Source organism: Symphalangus syndactylus, chromosome 2 (assembly GCF_028878055.3).
Source record: "Symphalangus syndactylus isolate Jambi chromosome 2, NHGRI_mSymSyn1-v2.1_pri, whole genome shotgun sequence".
Classification (NCBI taxonomy): Eukaryota; Metazoa; Chordata; class Mammalia; order Primates; family Hylobatidae; genus Symphalangus; species Symphalangus syndactylus.
Genome location: NC_072424.2, coordinates 138016264 through 138035782, shown reverse-complemented (window position 1 = coordinate 138035782; position 19519 = coordinate 138016264). Strand labels below are relative to the sequence as shown.

The 19519-nt window shown below is 48.6% G+C and overlaps 1 protein-coding gene across 2 annotated transcripts in view; it reads right to left on the bottom strand.

The window, feature by feature from the left end:
• Window positions 1-255: 255 nt before the first annotated feature.
• SLC22A1 (solute carrier family 22 member 1) overlaps window positions 256-19519 on the bottom strand; it is a 65459-nt gene continuing 46195 nt past the window's right edge. The window contains exons 9-11 of one of the 2 annotated variants that reach the window (XM_055268750.2): window positions 4064-4176; window positions 2898-2997; window positions 256-455 (exon numbers count right to left, since the gene is read on the bottom strand). In XM_055268750.2, the coding sequence (XP_055124725.2) occupies window positions 389-455; window positions 2898-2997; window positions 4064-4176 (280 nt within the window). In that variant the 3' untranslated portion in view covers window positions 256-388. The remainder of the gene's footprint in view (window positions 456-2897; window positions 2998-4063; window positions 4177-19519) is intronic. The other variant, XM_055268771.2, reaches the window with a different exon arrangement.

The window sequence follows — 19519 nt, the reverse complement described above, 5'->3', positions numbered from 1 at the left end:
AGAGAGTGAATCAAACCAATTTTCTTTCTAGAAAATTCTTTCTAGAATACTTATTCTAGGAATCCAATTACACAGCCCTCTTTTATAGCAATATTTAAATTCCACTGATCTTCAAATCCTTTAGATAATTAAGTACTCAATACCAACAGCACCAACAGCTTTCCCTAGATCGAATGCACAGGTGGAAGATAGCCAAGGCTTTGGAGAACTTAAAAGAAAGAAAACAAAATAAGACAAAGCCCACGCAAACCATTCTTTAGGACTGATATTAATTTGGGGGTAGGCAAGTATGAGGAAGAATACAGAGAAGTGAAGGCGTCTACGAATTTCTGCAGAGGATAACTCCATCTTCATCCCTCCAACACTAAATCGCCGCAAAGCATCTCTCTCAGGTGCCCGAAGGTTCTGAGGTTTGGACCTCAAGGTAAATTGTGTTTTCTTTGGACTTTGCTTTTCTGTAACAACAAAATTAAAAGTTGGAGTTAAAATAAATAAATAAGCAATCAGTTTGTTGATGATGAAACTGTTGCAAAGTTGTACATGGAAATGAATAAGTGTCAAGACAAAGAGAAAGTAAGGATGGCAAACAACAAAGAAGAAAAGGGCATAGCAAACTACAGCCTGTGGCCCCAATCGAGCTTATAGCCTGCTTTTGTACAACTTGTGAGCTACAAATGGTTTTTACATTTTAAATAGTTGGAAAAAATGAAAATATTTCAAGACACTTAAAAAATTACATGAAATTCAAATTCAACATCCATAAATAGCATTTTACTGGAATCCAGACACAACCATTCCTTCACGCATTGTCTATAGCTACTTTTCCAATGCAGGGGCAGAACAGGGTAGTGGCAAGAGAGACCACAGGGCCCCAAAGCCTGAAATATTTACTATCTGGCCCTTTCCAGAAAGAGTCAGACAAGCCCTGAAGTGGAAGGTTGATCACATTCCTGGCTAACTCATTTTGAATCCGGTGACTTTGGGGATACATATCCCTATCTCCTTCATCTGTGGAATGGGTCTGGTAACCATAGAAGCTGCCTCCCAATGTTTTGGGAGGATTCAGTGAAATGCACATGAGCTTTCAGGGAGGCTGACACACACGCAGTGAAGCTTAGCTAGAGTTACAGTCACTTCCGTTCCTGACATTCTCCCCTTGCAAGTGGGGAAGAAGGAGTAATCAACATGATCACTCTGGCCATAGACTGTGGCTACTATTTATGGAATTGGTATAGTAGAGAAGACAGACAATGAAATAAACAATTATTATAACGTGTGAAGAGTATCGTCAAGAACCAAGGATGCACAGCGGGTTCAGGGCTCTTGGCAGCAGCACCCGCTTCCCCTGGCAGGGCGGGAATGATTAGGATGAGGGAGTGAAGGGATTAAGCAGAACATCTTAAAAAACTATCGGGCCAGGCGTGGTGGCTCACGCCTGTAATCCCAACACTTTGGGAGGCTGAGATGGGCAGATCACCTGAGGTCAGGAGTTCGAGACCAGCCTGACCAACATGGAGAAAACCCGTCTCTACTAAAAATAATAAATTAGCCGGGCATGATGGCATGCGCCTGTAATCCCAGCTACTCAGGAAGCTGAGGCAGGAGAATCACTTGAACCTGGGAGACGGAGGTTGTGGTGAGCCAAGGTAGTGCCATTGCACTCCAGCCGGGGCAACAAGAGGGAAACTCCACGTCAAAAAAGAGAAAAAAAAGACAACCAAGTGGCTGTTAACAAACTAGAATGAAACATCTTTAAATCAGATAACACACCATTTGGGATCAAAAAGAAGGAAATCATCAGCAACTAGAAAATGTATTTACTGTTAAAATGTGTTTTGCCCTTATCAGTACTGAGAAATCTAGAATTTCCCCAAGTGAAGTGTACAGAGTGCCTAACTGCATGTGCATTGTTGGCAGAGATTATTCAAACAGATTCCTGAGTTGCATCATTCACATTCTAAACCAAAAACCAAGAAGGCCAAGGAATTTAGCATTTTAGCATGTTCCTTTTGTGCTTCTTCTGCACACTTAGTTTTGAGGATCACTGCGGAAATAGCACAATTTGCAAGAAGAATGGAGAAAATCTGAGCTCTATTAAACACCTACTATGTGCCAGGCAATAGATTAGTCACCATCACCCACTTAATCTGATTGGATCTTTATAGAAACTCTGTAAATTAAGTGTTATTGTGACTATTTTTCAGGCATGGAAATTAAATGAAAAATAAAGCTCCATAGGGTTCAATGACACTCCCAAAGTCACATGGCCTACTGAGTCAGGTGACCTAGGTTCAAATGTAAGTCGTAGGACCGCATAGACTTTTCTCTCTCTATTCACGAGGACACATGCATCCTTGCTGTGGAATCCATAGAACTGAGCCTGTAAAGGATCCTGAGAGAGATCACCTCATCAAGCACTGTTCCTTCCTTTCCTTTTTTATTGCTCTAAGACTAAAATATGAAACTCCAGCAAACCTTGCTCTCTGTCAAAAGAATTTTGTGAAAAAAGTTACTAAAGAATCTGAGACAACAATTGCTCAGAGGACAGAAGATTGATTTTAAAATGTTCCCCACTCAGAGTCATTAACTCTTGGGGTGACCTAGGGATCTTGGTGCACCACAGCCAACATCACAGACAAATCATTCTCTGCCATGCACTTGAGAACAGGTAACTGTCAAGTCTTGCTCTTCATTATTTTCTTACATAAAGTCAGTGGCTATCATGGGTTTTTCTCCTCACAGCAGTTCTGGGAGTAATAAAAAGACATACAAGTATCTGTAAAGCTCTCCTAAACTTTTAAGGTGGAGGAAATGGAGAATGTGGAGTGATATTAGGCCCCTTTTGGAGGGTGCGTCAGACTCATGCGCCTCGGAGTCCTGGGCACCATGGGCTTCACCTTCCAAGGTTCTCGGCGTCCTTCATGGTCTCTGGCAAAGCGACCCCCTTGGTCTCCGGAAGAAGTAGCGTCACTCCCGCAGCAAGCAGGCCCAACACCGCTTCAAAGGAAACAGATTGCAAATGGAGCCATTAGAGCACAGCCAATGTCATTACAGAAATAATCACAGCCAGCCAAAGAGAAGGAGAGACAACACAGATGGGAGAGATACTATTTTTTTAAAAGAAAAAAAGTTAGGAATATTTATAAAGGAAAATTAAAACAATCAGATAACTGGGGAAATGTCAGAGTAAGTAAAGGAAACATTGCCTTCATTTTACTTCTATAGAAGTATAAAGTTCCGTAGTAACTGACGTTTAAGTATTTGAGGATTTGTTGATTGGGGTACATATACACATAGAATTAACTATAAAGAACAGTCTATATGTGGGCAGGGTGGACCCCTCCCATCACTCTTTTCTCTCTCTTTTTTCCCCTCACCTTCTACTTCCCTTTCTCTCCCCATCTTCCTTTCTCCCTTTCCCTATCTCTTCCTCCATCCCTCTTTTTGTATTCAGCTGTGCCCAGGCATGGCCGGCTCTGCAAACAACCAGCAACTGTTGCCTTCTATCAAGTGGGTAAGCAGAGTCTTGGAAGTTCCCTGGCCTAGGTTTGGAGAGATAAGTAGGAATCCCCTCTCCCTTTTCTCACCCAACTGTATCAGGAAGAAAGCTGATACAGAACTTTGATTCCCACTCATCTCCTTGTGAGTGTTCTCAATTGTTAAGATCTAGACACAGAAGAGAGATGATAATTCAGCATCTTCAAGACTCTAGCAATTATATGTTAAATGTGTAAGAATTGGTGATCAGATTTATCAGGAGACTATGTCAAAAGGTCTCTCAGATTCTGTCCTGTAGTATGAATGACTGGAGTCCAGAGCCAGAGGATGGAAATCCCTGACCCATATCCCAGGAATGGCTTCTTATCTTTCCCATGAAGCAAGAGAGAATAAGCCAGGAGACATCCCAAGAGCATGCACCATCCTTGCCTTCTGTAAACTCACTGAGAGATATCATTCCCTTCACTCAACAAATATCACTGAGTACTCACACTCAGTTCCACCCATGCTGAGCCCACTGCCGAGCTGGAAAAGAAGGAATAATATACGCTTCACAAAATCTTACCAAATAAAATGAGGGGCAAGGCTTGCCAAACCTCCATCAGCCTGAAGACTATGAAGGGGGTGATTATCCCACCTATGTCACACAGGGAGGAACACACCATCACTCCGAGGTTCCTGATAAAATACAAAGGACAAAAAACATGATAATTCTGTGGTTCATTTTTCCAAATGTTAACCTGATGCTAAAACAAACACAATGCCAATACCTGCAGCTTGCTGTGGGTGTCCAGTGCTCAGCACCTCAGAAGAAAACTGCAGGGCTCAGGAGGAAACATGAGGACCAGCCCAGAGGGTATTGAGAGGAGGTAACAAGCTAGAGTGAAAGTGGGTATGAGCCATCCATTGCCCATGCAATAGCAGAGAGCCTACCTCTTTTTAACTATACATTCAAATATTTAGTTCTTAGGTGTATAATTCCTGAAGAATTGCTACAAGTCTTACAAAGATAAAAAGAACACATGCTCCCTGCTCTAAACTTCAATCTTACCTCACTCCTGTTCTAGGTCCATGACCTGTCATCACCTGTGAGGAAAGCACATGTCTGGGAGTGACTGAGTTTAGTGGGATTTGGGCCCTTCCCAGCCCTTAGATCCTGGGAGCGGGGTCAAGCCAGGAGGGAAATCCTGACTGATCTGCACTGGGGACTGACTAACCAACCCATGACCTCAATAGCCAACAAGTGACCCTTAGAGGAGGCACATGGGGAAGAAAGGAGACCCAATAAGAATGAGGGATCTGCCATTGGCATTCATTGGTTAAGGGTCAATGAATGTGGTTCCTTATGCATGTGACCCAGAGATTTGTTGCACAGGGCAACAGGCCTTAAATAGATCTTCCCAAGAAAAACATGTATTCCAGCTTCTAGCACTAGCACCATGGGGGATCTGCAGTGTTGATGAGGATAATCTGGTGCTGAATTTATAGTGTTGAGAAAGATAAGACTAATCATTGAAATTCTAACTTCGAGCTCCTTGCCTGTGGCTGCAAGCTTTCGTCTGTGCTAAGATGAGCATTTTCTCGGGAGAATGAGATTTAAACTGTGACTAGTTGCTTTTTCCACCGATGAGTTGCTGGGGATGCTTTCACTTTTAAACTATCTTTCTCTCCTTATATTTAAAGTGAGTTTCTTGTAGACAGCGTGTGGTTGAGTTTCACTTTTTTGTCCAATCTGACAATCTCTGCCTTTTAACTGGAGTGTCTAGACCATTTGTATTTCTTGTGATTACTAACATGACTGAGTTTAAATATATCATCTTGCTATTTGTTTTCTTTTTGTTCTGTTTGTCCTTTGCAACCCTTTCTTTCTTTTTCTGCCTTCTTATAAGTTATTTTAAATGATTTCACTTTATCTTCTGTGTTGGCTTAATAGCTATAATTATTTTGTTTTTTAATTTTTGATTTAGGTTTACAGTAAACCTAACTCTAACAGTACCTTCAAGTAATATTGCAGCATTCATAGATTATATGTGAAACTTACAATAGTACACTCGTATTTCTTCCACCCAGCCTCTGCACAACACATTGTGACTATTGTTTTGATTGGCAAACTACAGCCCACAGGCCAAAGACAGCATTTTTAGCTTTGAGTTAGAAATGGTTTTTACATGATTAAAAGGTTTTTTAAAAAACAAAGAATAATATGCAACAGAGACTGTATGTGATCCACAAAGCCTAAAACATGAGCTATCCAGATCTGTACAGGAAAAGTTTGCCAATACCTGCTTTAAACAGTTCATTGTCTTTTAAAGAAAATAACCAGAAAAAAATAAATATTTCCATTTACCTATGTAGTTATTTTCACTGCTCTTCACTTTTTTGTGTAGATGTAGATTTCCATCTGATACTGTTTTCATTTTTTCTGAAAGAACTTCAAGACTAATATTTCCTGTAGTATAGGTCTGCTGGTGATTAATTCTTTCAGACTTTGTACGTTTGAAAAAGTCTGTATTTTCCATTCATTTTTGAAAGTATTTTTGCTGGGTCAAGAATTTTAGATTGGCAGTTTCCCTTTCTTTCTTTCAGTACTTTAAAGATGTTTTTCTACCATCTTCTTGTTTGTATCATTTCCAATGAGAAATTTTCTGTCATTCTTATCTTTGTTCCTATTTGTGATATCTTTTTTCTCTTATTGCTTTTTAAGGTTTTTGTTTGTTTTTGTTTTTGTTTTGAGACAGGTCTCGCTCTATTGCCCAGGATGGAGTACAGTGGCGTGATCTCGGCTCATTGCAACCCCCACCTCCCAGGCTCAAGCAAGCCTCTTACTTCAGCCTCCATAGTAGCTGAGACTATATGCATGCACCACCACACCCAGCTAATTTTTGTATATTTTGTAGAAAGGAGGTTTCACCAGGTTGGCCAGGCTGGCCTTTTAAGATTTTTATGATGTGCCTTTCTTGATGTTTTTTGTGGTTAGTATTTATCGAGATTCTTAGATCTATGTATTTGAAGTTTTCATCAAATTTGAAGAAATTTTAAGCATTATTTCTATCTCTCTATTAACCCCTCCTACTCACTTCTACAGACTCCGATTACATTCACTGAATTGTATCACAGTTCACTGATTCTCTCTGTCTTTCCTTTTTGATAGTTTCAATTGCTATCTTCAAGTTCACTGATCTTTTCTTCCATAATGTTTAATCTGCTGTTGACTCATGTGGTGTATTTCTTATCTTGGACACTGTGTTTTTATCTCTAGAAGTTTAATTTGGGACTTAAATTTTTTTCCTTATCTCTACTTAACATGCTCAATCTTTACTCTAGGTTCTTAAACATAGAGAATATAGGTATCATAACTGTTCTAATGTTCATGTCCACTAATTCTATCATCTGTGCCATTTCTAGGTCAGTTTGAATTGATTTATTTTTCTCCTCAAGATAGGTTCTCTGTTCCTACTTCTTTGTATGCCTGGTAATTTTTTATTGGATGTCAGAAACTGTAAATCTCACTTTGTTCCATGCTCGATTTTGTATTCCTAGAAACAGTCTTGAGCTTTGTTTTGAAAACATGATTAAAATAGGAATAATAAATCAGAAAAAGTTCTATCCTTTAGGGTATTACTTTTAAGCTTCTTCTATTGCAATTATTTGCATAATTTCTTACTCCCTACAATGACTAATTACAAAATTCATATATTTCTATTTCTTTCCCAATCCCTCTCTCCACTACCTATTTCCTGATGATATAAATGGTTACATCATCTCTTAGAAATTTTTAAAACAAATGTAGAGGTGGAAATTTTATTGAATGCCTTTCAGTATTAATGGAGATAATAATATAATTTTTCTCTTTTGACTTATAAATATGATTTGTATTCTGAGATTTTCTAATACTGAGCCATCTTTGCACTCCTGGAGTAATTCATCTTAGACATAGAATAATAATTATTTTAATGCTCTCCACTGTTTGATAACATATTGTTTAGGATTTCTAGATCAATATTCATAAACATTTGTCTGTAGTTTCCTTGTTTCCTTTATCTTTGTTGTTCTTTGGTGCCAATATTATGCTAATTTATTTTTTAAACTTGGAAAATTTCCTTCTTTTTCTATGCTTTAGAGCAATTTAAATTTTATTGGAATTTTCTATGTATTAAATATTTTATAAAATCCCCCTTTAAAATCATTGAGGATTCCTTCTTTATCATTATTTAGGGCCCTCCTTATCTTATTTAGTATCTTTTCCCATAAATTCAACTTTGATTAGATTATGACACTTGCTATATATTTCCCTAGCATGCTTTTGAGTATTCTTTCTTTTTTAGCTTTTCTCAGGAAAAGTTATACTTCATATATGCAGCATATTGCTGGATTTGGCTTTGTAATCAAGCTAGGGAGTCATCTCATTTTTTCCAATAAAGGAGTTAAGCCTCTTTTCATTTATTTAAATGTCGGAAATGTTTGGTCTTAATTCTATCATGTCAATTCTGTCATATCAATGCTGTCATCTATTTATATTCTATCATCTATTCACACTAGGGCTTTTTATTGCTTCTGGTGTCTTTTATCTTCAGTATGTGTTGGTTATCTGTATTTTTCCTGATAATTTGGAAGGGCTGCATTTTTAGTCAAATGATTACCTGTATAACCTTATATAATTAATACCCTATTTCTTTAGACAGTATTAATTAACTTCCTATTATGAACAATCATAAAATTCGTATATTTCTGCTTCCTCCTCAAACCATCCCTTCATGACCTGATTTAGTTGATTATATCATTACTTTTAGTGTTTTCCTTTATATCTTAAAATATACCTAGGATATTACTTATCAGTTTTTAAAAATATATTGCTGCTGAACTAATTATACTTATCAGTTTTTAATGATACTTTTCCAAAAAACAAGTGTATTGAAGAAATCAGTGTATTACACCATCTCCAACATTCTCTCTTTTCTGTTTTCAGTCTTTGGGAGTTATAACATTTATTTTCAGATTTGTGATATTATATTCTGTTTTGTAGCCAAAAACACACTCGTTTTAATATCAATTTCAATGATCACTACCAATAATGCTGACACATTACTCCATTCATCACTGTACTTACCGAATTTTTTTCTAACAACATTTTTGGGAAAGGATCATAGGAACTATATTATCTGAGATATGTTTAAATGATTGGCTATTGCTTTTACATAGAAATGAGAGCTTGGTTATAAAATTCACTGGATTCACGCGTGATGGCTAACACCTGTAATCCCAGCCCTTTGGGAGTCCGAGGCAGGCAGATCTTCTAAGGTCAGGAGTTCGAGACCAGCTTGACCAACTCCATCTCTCCTAAAAGTACCAAAATTAGCCGGGTGTGGTGATGGACACCTGTAATCCCAGCTACTCAGGAGGCTGAGGCAGGAGAAGCGCTTGAACATGGGAGGCAGAGGTTGCAGTGAGCTGAGATCATGCCACAGCACTCCAGCCTGTCTCAAAAAAATAATAATAAAAATCATTGGATTGCACTTTATTTTCTTGAGGTCACTGCAGGCATTGACTGTCTTCATCAAATGATAACAATTTGTTCTCCTTATATAGGTGACAAACTTTCAGCCTGGCTACTTGGTGACTCTTTCTCTATCTTTAAAGTATAGTAACCAAACAAAAGTGTGTCCTAATATTGTTCACTGGGTCAGTTTTTTCTGCTACATGTGTCCCTTTAACTTATAGATTCAAGCATTCTTTTATTTTCAGATGTATTCCTGAAGTATATTTATTGTGTATGTGTGTGGGCGGGGGGTGTATATATATCTTTTTTTTTTTTTTTTACCAAAAGGGTTACAGACTATATACATACATACATACATACATACATACATACAACCTTTGAAACTCTACTTATTTCTTTTTTCTTCTTCTTCTTTTTTGAGACAAAGTCTCCCTGCCCAGGCTAGAGTGCAGTGGCTCGATCTTGTCTCACTGCAACCTCCACCTCCTGGGTTCAAGTGATTCTCCTGCCTCAGCCTCCTGAGTAGCTGGGACTATAGGCATGCACTACCATGCCCAGTTAATTTTTGTAATTTTAGTAGAGACAGGGTTTCACCATGTTGGCCAGGCTGGTCTCGAACTCCTGGCTTCAAGTGATCCGCCCACCTCGGCCTCCCAAAGTGATGGGATTACAGGCGTGAGCCACCGTGCCTGGATTAAACTCTGCTTATTTCTTATTTCCATTTTACTTTGCAACTCTTAGTCCTGTCTTGCCTTTCCCTCACTGAATCTATTCTCCTTTGCATTGTGTTCAAATTGGTTTTTCATTTCTCAAAGGCAAGAATTTCTCCACTTCTTAATTGTTCTTTTCTATTTCTTTCCTAAGACAGCTTCAGTGTCTTCTATTGTCTTGCCAGATATTCTCTCTAGAACTATACCTCTGCTTTAAACTCTTATTTTTATAGAGATGACTGATTTATTAATACTTTACATTTTGGTAGTATATGTGGTTAGAACTTTGACCTATGTTGTTACAGCATTTTTCTGGTACATATTCTTCATTTGCCTTTCGCTTTTTCTGCTGCTTTCCCCCTTTATCTCATGATATGTTTGTGTAGCTCATGAATGAATTACTTTTTTGTTTATTACTCGTCTTTTCATACTGTGATTTCTTCCTCTATCAGCCATTTCTAGAAGGGTTTGTGGGGAAGCAGCCAGGCTATGTTCTGGGCTAGTAGAAATTCTTTCTTTGATCAGGGTTGTATGTGATTAGATGCTTTTGGCTCACTTATTCCTGATCTACAGGGGCTGATGGTGTGGAACTAGTCTTCTCCACCCGCCTCTCAGTAACTGCTGTCTGAAAGTTCCTGCACATCTTCTTTTACAGCCTTGCCCTCCCTGCTTCACCTTCAGCCATACAACGTCCAGGGAAGGGAGCTTCCACCTCCAGCCCATGCACCCATCATTCTGTTCCTCCAAACAAGGGACCATGGGTCATACCCTTCAAGGCACGCTGTCTACTTTGGAAAGCTGCTGGCCTCGCCTACGATTTGCTGTCACAGGGGTCCTTTCCTGGAATCTTCTCGGACCCCCTTAGACCTCACACACTAGGCAGCCCTTCCTCTTGTAGATTGTCTTTTCATGATATCATGGTTTCAAACGCATTTGCATTTTCCCTCATTCTTCTAATAGCTTTTGTGTGATTTCCAAGAGGTGCAAGGAAATACATGGTTATTTTTTACTATTTTTAAAAAGTTATTGTTAAAAAGGAAAAATATGGCAAGCCCACAGAAGCTAGAAGAAGTAGGGAACTAGGCCCCTTATTTAAAATTCAGATGTTTGCGGTACTTCATTCATTGAGTCACTCTACAGCATGTAGTGAGTCTGGCTGTGGAAGAGTTCTGTGAGGTACAGAGAAGTATGACATGACATGTGGTTTCTGTTTTCAAGGAGCTCATAAGAAGGTGAGGAGATAAAAATGGAAAGATCATTTTCAAAGCAAGGCAGTGGGTATTAACGTCAAATGAATGTTCTTACAACACGTGCTGCACAAAGTGAAGAGGAGCAGAGCAGTCCAACTCTGAAACTGTCTGGAACAGAGGCAGGGTCAAAATGGTTTACATAGAGACTGTCTAAACTTGGAGTGCTTATAAAGTAATAAAGTTGCAGAAATTATCCCTTCTCTGCAAATTAAATTTGATTCAGTTGATTAGAAATATTGGAACTTGAATGACTGCCTTACCTTGTGCGTGCACGTGTGTGTACATAAGAAGTTGAGAGTTTTTTCTGAACATCTAGCTTCCCCCCCTAGTGAATGAGAATGATTCTCCCACCGGCTCTCTGTGCAGTGGTCAAGGGCTCCTCAGGGATGGGTTACTTGGCCTTTCTCGCTAGAGAACTACGCACTCAGTACCTTTCACAGTTTACACTTTGAGTCAGTCCCCTTGGCCCGGTGGCCATAACAATGAAACTGTTTGGCTTGGCTATTTTAGACTCTGGGCTCAGAACTGCCAAATATAGAAGGTTTTCTCTTTAATATGCCTTCATCTCCCGTACTCAGTCCGAGTAACTTTTTACTAATGAGCGTCTCAGACATGGCCTCTTAATAAAGGATTTGTCAGGAAACAGTGAATCAAGGAGGCCATCCTGGTGTGTTCTGGCTTTACTGAAGGGCTCAGAGCACTGTGCATGTATAAGATGAGATGAGGGAGCTGGGGTATTTCCTAGAAACTATTGCTATGATGACATAAGGAGAAGAACAATGTATACAGAGGAAAAAGAGTTTAAGGTAACATACAGAATTTCTAACAAACTAGAATTTCTTAGAACTTTAAAGTGGTTACTTTTATAATTAAAATAATCTTCATTTAAAACTAAGTCTTCCAAGATACAGAAGGCAATAAGTACAGGCAAAGATACTCAACATTATTAGTAATTAGGAAAAGTCAAGTCACAATAATACCATTACCTGCCAAAATGACTTTTAGAAAGCTGACAACACCAGGCCAGGTGCGGTGGCTCACGCCTGTAATCCCAGCACTTTGGGAGGCCAAGGCGGGCAAATCATCTGAAGTCAGGAGTTCAAGACCAGCCTGGCCAACCTGGTGAAACCCTGTCTCTACTAAAAGTACAAAAAATTAGCCAGGCGCAGTGGTGCATGCCTGTAGTCCCAGCTACTCAAAAGGCTGAGTCAAGAGAATCGTTTGAACCTGGGAGGCAGAGGTTGCAGTGAGCCAAGATCACACCACTGCACTCCAGCCTGGGCAACAAGAGTGAAACTCCATCTCAAAAAAAAAGAAAAACAAAAGCTGACAACACCAAACACTGATGAGAATGTGGAACGACAGGATTCCTCAAACACAGCTGGTGGGAACGCAAGATGGCACAGCCACTTCGGAAAACGGTCTGACAGTTTCTCACAGAATTAAACACACACTTACCATATGACCTAACAATCCCACTCTTGAGTTTTTAACCCAACGTTAATGAAAACATGTATCCACTCAAAGGCCTGTACCCAAATGTCTATAGCATCTGCATCAGAATCACTCTGAAGGAAGCAGTCCAAATGTCCCTCAAGTGGCGAATAGCTATACAGTGTAGGAATTGTGGCACACTGACATTCACATGCTGGAGTACCAGGCAGCAACAACAAGCAAAACACTGAGACATCCAACAAGTGGGTGAGTTTCATCATGCTAAGTGAAGGAAGCCAAACACAAAAGGTGACATGCCCTATTATTCCATTTACAGCTCATTCTGGAAAGCTAAAACTACATGGTCCAGAGGTGAGAAGAAAAGGGGATTGACTGCAAAGAGACATGAAGAACCTTTTCGGGGTGATGGAAATATTCTCTATTTTAATCATGGCAGTGGCTAAATGACTATACGTGTGTGTGAGAGTGTATGTGTCTGGGTGTGTGTCATCAAACTAATCTAACTGCATGTTAGAAGCAGTGAATTTTACTCTGTCAATTATACCTAAATGAACTTGATTTAAAAAAAATAAGTTCTGCCTTCCTGCCTGCCTGCCTTCCTTCCTTCCTCTTTCTTCCTTCTTTCTTTCTTCCTTTCTTCCTTCCTTTCTTCTTTTCTTTTCTTCTCTTTTTTTTTTCTTTTTCTTTTCTTTTCTTTCTTTTTCTTCCCTCTGTGACCCAGGCTGGAATCTAGTCAGCTCGCTGCAGACTCCCTGCCTCCGGCTCCCGTGATTCTCCTGCCCTGGCCTGCAGGCTGCCTGGGATTGCCCACGCGCCACCACCGCTGCCTGCTTTTTCTCCTTTGGCTGGAGGCGCGGTTTCGCCATGTTGGCCAGGCTGGTCTCCAGCTCCTGACCCCCAGTGCTCTGCCCACCTCGGCTTCCCAAGGTGCTGGGACTGCAGACAGAGTCTCGCTCACTCGGTGCTCAGTGTTGCCCGGGCTGGAGTGCGGTGGCATGGTCTTCGCTCGCTGCAGTCTCTGCCTCCCAGCAGCCTGCCTTGGCCTCCCAGGGTGCTGGGATTGCAGCCCCTGCCCAGCCACCGCCCCGTCTGGGAAGTGAGGAGCGCCTGTGCCCGGCCACCCATCGTCTCGGAAGTGAGGAGCGCCTCTGCCCGGCCACCCATCATCTGGGAAGTGAGGAGCGCCTCTACCCGGCCGCCCCATCTGGGAAGTGAGGAGCGCCTCTGCCAGGCATCCCCGTCTGGGAAGTGAGGAGCACCTCTGCCTGGCCGCCCATCGTCTGGGAAGTGAGGAGCGCCACTGCCCGGCCGCCCCATCTGGGAAGTGAGGAGCGCCACTGCCAGGCCTCCCCATCTGGGAAGTGAGGAGCGCCTCTGCCCGGCTGCCCATCATCTGGGAAGTGAGGAGCGCCTCTGCCCGGCCGCCCCATCTGGGAAGAAGTGAGAAGCGCCTCTGCCCGGCCGCCCCGTCTGGGAAGGGAGGAGCGCCTCTGCCCGGCCACCCATCGTCTGGGAACTGAGGAGCGCCTCTGCCCGGCCACCCATCGTGTGGGAAGTGAGGAGCGCCTATGCCCAGCCACCCATCCTCTGGGAACTGAGGAACGCCTCTGCCCGGCCACCCATCATGTGGGAAGTGAGGAGCGCCCCTGCCCGGCCGCCCCGTCTGGGAAGTGAGGAGCGCCTCTGCCTGGCCGCCCCATCTGGGAAGTGAGGAGCACCTCTGCCAGGCCATCGGCTGGGAAGTGAGGAGCGCCTCTGTCCGGCCGCCCCGTCAGGGAAGAAGTGAGGAGCGCCTCTGCCCGGCTGCCCCGTCTGGGACGTGAGGAGCGCCTCTGCCCGGCCGCCCATCGTCTGGGAAGTGAGGAGCGCCTCTGCCCAGCCGCCGCGTCTGGGAAGAAGTGAGGAGCGCCTCTGCCCAGCCACCCTGTCTGGGAAGAAGCGAGGAGCGCCTCTGCCCGGCCGGCCCGTCTGGGAAGTGAGGAGCACCTCTGCCCGGCGGCCCCATCTGGGAAGTGAGGAGCGCCTCTGCCCGGCCGCCCCGTCTGGGAAGAAGTGAGGAGCGCCTCTGCCCAGCCGCCCCATCTGGAAAGTGAGGAGCGCCTCTGCCCGGCCGCCCCGTCTCGGAAGTGAGGAGCGCCTCTGCCCGGCCGCCCCGTCTGGGAAGAAGTGAGGAGCGCCTCTGCCCGGCCGCCCGGTCTGGGAAGTGAGGAGCGCCTCTGCCCGGCCGCCCATCGTCTGGGAAGTGAGGAGCGCCTCTGCACAGCCACACCGTCTGTGAAGTGAGGAGCGCCTCTGCCAGGCCTCCCTGTCTGAGAAGTGAGGAGCGCCTCTGCCCAGCCGCCCATCGTCTGGGAAGTGAGGAGTGCCTCTGCCCGGCCGCCCCATCTGGGAAAAAGTGAGGAGCGCCTACGCCCAGCCGCCCCGTCTGGAAAGTGAGGAGCGCCTCTGCCCAGCCGAGTCGTCTGTGAAGTGAGGAGCACCTCTGCCAGGCCTCCCTGTATGGGAAGTGAGGAGCGCCTCTGCCCGGCCGCCCATCTTCTGGGAAGTGAGGAGCGCCTCTGCCTGGACGTCCCATCTGGGAAGAAGTGAGGAGCAACTCTGCCCGGCCGCCCCATCTGGGAAGAAGTGAGGAGCGCCTCTGCCCAGCCGCCCCGTCTGGGAAGAAGTGAGGAGCGCCTCTGCCTGGCCTCCCTGTTTGGGAAGTGAGGAGCACCTCTGCCCGGCCGCCCTATCTGGGAAGTGAGGAGCACCTCTGCCCGGCCGCCCCGTCTGGGAAGAAGTGAGGAGCACCTCTGCACAGCCGCCCCGTCTGGGAAGAAGTGAGGAGCACCTCTGCCCGGCCGCCCATCGTCTGGGAAGTGAGGAGCGCCTCTGCCCAGACGCCCCGTCTGTGAAGTGAGGAGCACCTCTGCCAGGCCTCCCTGTCTGGGAAGTGAGGAGCGTGTCTGCCCGGCCGCCCATCTTCTGGGAAGTGAGGAGCGCCTCTGCCCGGCCGCCCCGTCTGGGAAGAAGTGAGGAGCGCCTCTGCCAGGACTCCCCGTTTGGGAAGTGAGGAGGGCCTCTGCCCGGCCACCCATCTTCTGGGAAGTGAGGAGCGCCTCTGCCCGGCCGCCCCGTCTGGGAGGAAGTGAGGAGCGCCTCTGCCTGGCCGCCCCGTCTGGGAAGAAGTGAGGAGCACCTCTGCCCGGCCACCCCGTCTGGGAAGTGAGGAGCATCTCTGCCTGGCCACCCATCATCTGGGAAGTGAGGAGCGCCTCTGCCCAGCTGACCTGTCTGTGAAGTGAGGAGCACCTCTGCCTGGACGTCCCATCTGGGAAGAAGTGAGGAGCAACTCTGCCCGGCCGCCCCGTCTGGGAAGAAGTGAGGAGCACCTCTGCCCGGCCACCCATCGTCGGGGAAGTGAGGAGCGCCTCTGCCCAGCCGCCCCGTCTGTGAAGTGAGGAGCGCCTCTGCCAGGCCTCCCTGTCTGGGAAGTGAGGAGCGTCTCTGCCCGGCCGCCCGTCTTCTGGGAAGTGAGGAGCGCCTCTGCCCGGACGCCTCATCTGGGAAGAAGTGAGGAGCGACTTTGCCCAGCCGCCCCGTCTGGGAAGAAGTGAGGAGCGCCTCTGCCAGGCCTCCCCGTTTGGGAAGTGAGGAGTGCCTCTGCCCGGTCGCCCATCTTCTGCAAAGTGAGGAGTGCCTCTGCCCGGCCGCACCGTCTCGGAAGTGAGGACCGCCTCTGCCCGGCCGCCCCATCTGGGAAGAAGTAAGGAGCGCCTCTGCCAGGCCGACCCGTGTGGGAAGTGAAGAACACCTCTGCCCAGCCGCCCTGTCTGGGAAGTGAGGAGCACCTCTGCCCGGCCGCCCCGTCTGGGAAGAAGTGAGGAGCACCTCTGCACGGCCGCCCCGTCTGGCAAGAAGTGAGTAGCAACTCTGCCCGGCCGCCCATCGTGTCGGAAGTGAGGAGCGCCTCTGCCCAAACGCAACGTCTGTGAAGTGAGGAGCACCTCTGCCAGGCCTCCCTGTCTGGGAAGTGAGGAGCGCCTCTGCCCGGCCGCCCATCTTCTGGGAAGTGAGGAGCGCCTCTGCCTGGACGCCCCATCTGGGAAGAAGTGAGGAGCGCCTCTGCCCGACCGCCCCATCTGGGAAGAAGTGAGGAGCGCCTCTGCCCGGCCGCCCCGTGTGGGAAGTGAGGAGCGCCTCTGCCCAGCCGCCCTGTCTGGGAACTGATTAGCGCCTCTGCCCGGCCGCCCCGTCTGGGAAGAAGTGAGGAGCACCTCTGCCCGGCCGCCCCATCTGGGAAGTGAGGAGCACCTCTACCCGGCCGCCCCGTCTGGCAAGAAGTGAGGAGCGCCTCCGCCCGGCCGCCCCGTCTGGGAAGTGAGGAGTGCCTCTGTCCGGCCACCCTGTCGGGGAAGTGAGGAGCACCTCTGCCCGGCCGCCCCGTTTGGGAAGTGAGGAGCGCCTCTGCCCGGCCACCCCTTCTGGCAAGAAGTGAGGAGCACCTCTGCCCGGCCGCCCCATCTGGGAAGAAGTGAGGGGTGCCTCAGCCAGACCTCCCCGTTTGGGAAGTGAGGAGCGCCTCTGCCCGGCCGCCCTGTCTGGGAAGTGAGGATTGCCTCTGCCTGGGCACCCCGTCTGGGAAGAAGTAAGGAGGGCCTCTGCCTGGCCACCCCGTCTGGGAAGTGAGGAGCACGTCTGCCCGGCCACCCATCGTCTGGGAAGTGAGGAGCGCTTCTGCCCGGCCGCCCATCATCTGGGAAGTGAGGAGCGCCTCTGCCTGGCTACCCATCGTCTGGGAAGAAATGAGGAGCGCCTCTGCCCGGCTGCCCCGTCTGGGAAAAAGTGACGAGCGCCTCTGCCCGCCCGCCTCATCTGGGAAGAAGTGAGGAGCTCCTCTGCCCGGCCGCCCCGTCTGTGATGAAATGAGGAGCACCTCTGCCCGGCCGACCCATCTGGGAAGTGAGGAGCGCCTCTGCCCGGCCACCCATCGTCTGGGAAGTGAGGAGCGCCTCTGCCCAGCCACCCCGTCTGTGAAGTGAGGAGCGCCTCTGCCAGGCCTCCCTGCCTGGGAAGTGAGGAGTGCCTCTGCCCGGCCGCCCATCTTCTGGGAAGTGAGGACCAGCTCTGCCTGGACGCCTCTTCTGGGAAGAAGTGAGGAGTGACTCTGCCCGGTCGCCCCGTCTGGGAAGAAGTGAGGAGCGCCTCTGCCAGGACTCCCCGTTTGGGAAGTGAGGAGGGCCTCTGCCCGGCCACCCATCTTCTGGAAAGTGAGGAGCGCCTCTGCCCGGCTGCCCCGTCTGGGAGGAAGTGAGGAGCGCCTCTGCCTGGCCGCCCCGTCTGGGAAGAAGTGAGGAGCACCTCTGCCCGGCTGCCCCATCTGGGAAGTGAGGAGCGCCTCTGCCCGGCCGACCCGTCTGTGAAGTGAGGAGCACCTCTGCCTGGACGTCCCATCTAGGAAGAAGTGAGGAGAGCCTCTGGCGCGCTGCCCCGTCTGGGAAGAAGTGAGGAACACCTCTGCCGGGCCGCCGCGTCTGGGAAGAAGTGGCGAGCGCCTCTGGGGGGCCGCCCCGTCTGGGAAGAAGTGAGGAGCGCCTCTACCCAGCCGCCCCGTCTGGAAAGTGAGGAGCGCCTCTGCCTGGCCGCCCCGTCTCGGAAGTGAGGAGCGCCTCTGCCCGGCCGCGCCGTCTGGGAAGAAGTGAGGAGCGCCTCTGCCCAGCCGCCCCGTCTGGAAAGTGAGGAGGGCCTCTGCCCGGCCGCCCTGTCTCGGAAGTGAGGAGCGCCTCTGCCCGGCCGCCCCGTCTGGGAAGAAGTGAGGAGCGCCTCTGCCAGGCCTCCCCATTTGGGAAGTGAGGAGCGCCTCTGCCCGGCCGCCCTGTCTGGGAAGTGAGGAGCGCCTCTGCCCAGCCGCCCCATCTGGGAAGAAGTGAGGAGCACCTCTGCCCGGCCGCCCCGTCTGGGAAGTGAAGAGCACCTCTGCCCGGCTGCCCCGTCTGGCAAGAAGTGAGGAGCGCCTCTGACCCGCCGCCCCGTCTGGGAAGAAGTGAGGAATGCCTCTGCCGGGCTGCCGCGTCTGGGAAGAAGTGGGGAACGCCTCTGCCGGGCCACCCCGTCTGGGAAGAAGTGAGGAGTGTCTCTGCCCGGGCGCCCTGTCTGGGAAGTGAGGAGCGCCTCTGCCTGGCCACCCATCTTCTGGGAAGTGAGGAGCGCCTCTGCCCGGCCGCCCTGTCTGTGAAGTGAAGAGCACCTCTGCCAAGCCTCCCTGTCTGGGAAGTGAGGAGCGCCACTGCCCGGCCGCCCATCTTCTGGGAAGTGAGGAGCACCTCTGCCCGGCCACCCATGGTCTGGGAAGTGAGGAGCGCTTCTGCCCGGCTGCCCATCGTCTGGGAAGTGAGGAGCGCCTCTACCTGGCCACCCATCGTCTGGGAAGAAGTGAGGAGCGCCTCTGCCCGGCCGCCCCGTCTGGGAAGAAGTGAGGAGCGCCTCTACCTGGACGACACGTCTGGGAAGTGAGGAGCGCATCTTCCAGGCCTCCCCATCTGGGAAGTGAGGAGCGCCTCTGCACGACCGCCCCATCTGGGAAGAAGTGAGGAGCGCCTCTGCCCGGCCGCCCCATCTGGGAAGAAATGAGGAGCGCCTCTGCCCCGCCACCCCGTCTGGGAAGAAGTGAGGAGTGCCACTGCCGGGCCGCCCCGTCTGGGAAGAAGTGAGGATCGCCTCTTCCCAGCCGCTCCGTCTGGGAAGAAGTGAGGAGCGCCTCTGCCCGACCGCCCCATCTGGGAAGAAGTGAGGAGCGCCTCTGCCCGGCCGCCCCGTGTGGGAAGTGAGGAGCGCCTCTGCCCAGCCGCCCTGTCTGGGAAGAGAGGAGCGCCTCTGCCCGGCCGCCCCGTCTGGGAAGAAGTGAGGAGCACCTCTGCCCTGCCGCCCCGTCTGGGAAGTGAGGAGCACCTCTACCCGGCCGCCCCGTCTGGCAAGAAGTGAGGAGCGCCTCTGCCTGGTCACCCCATCTGGGAAGTGAGGAGCGCCTCTGTCCGGCCACCCTGTCGGGGAAGTGAGGAGCACCTCTGCCCGGCCGCCCCGTTTGGGAAGTGAGGAGCGCCTCTGCCTGGCCGCCCCTTCTGGCAAGAAGT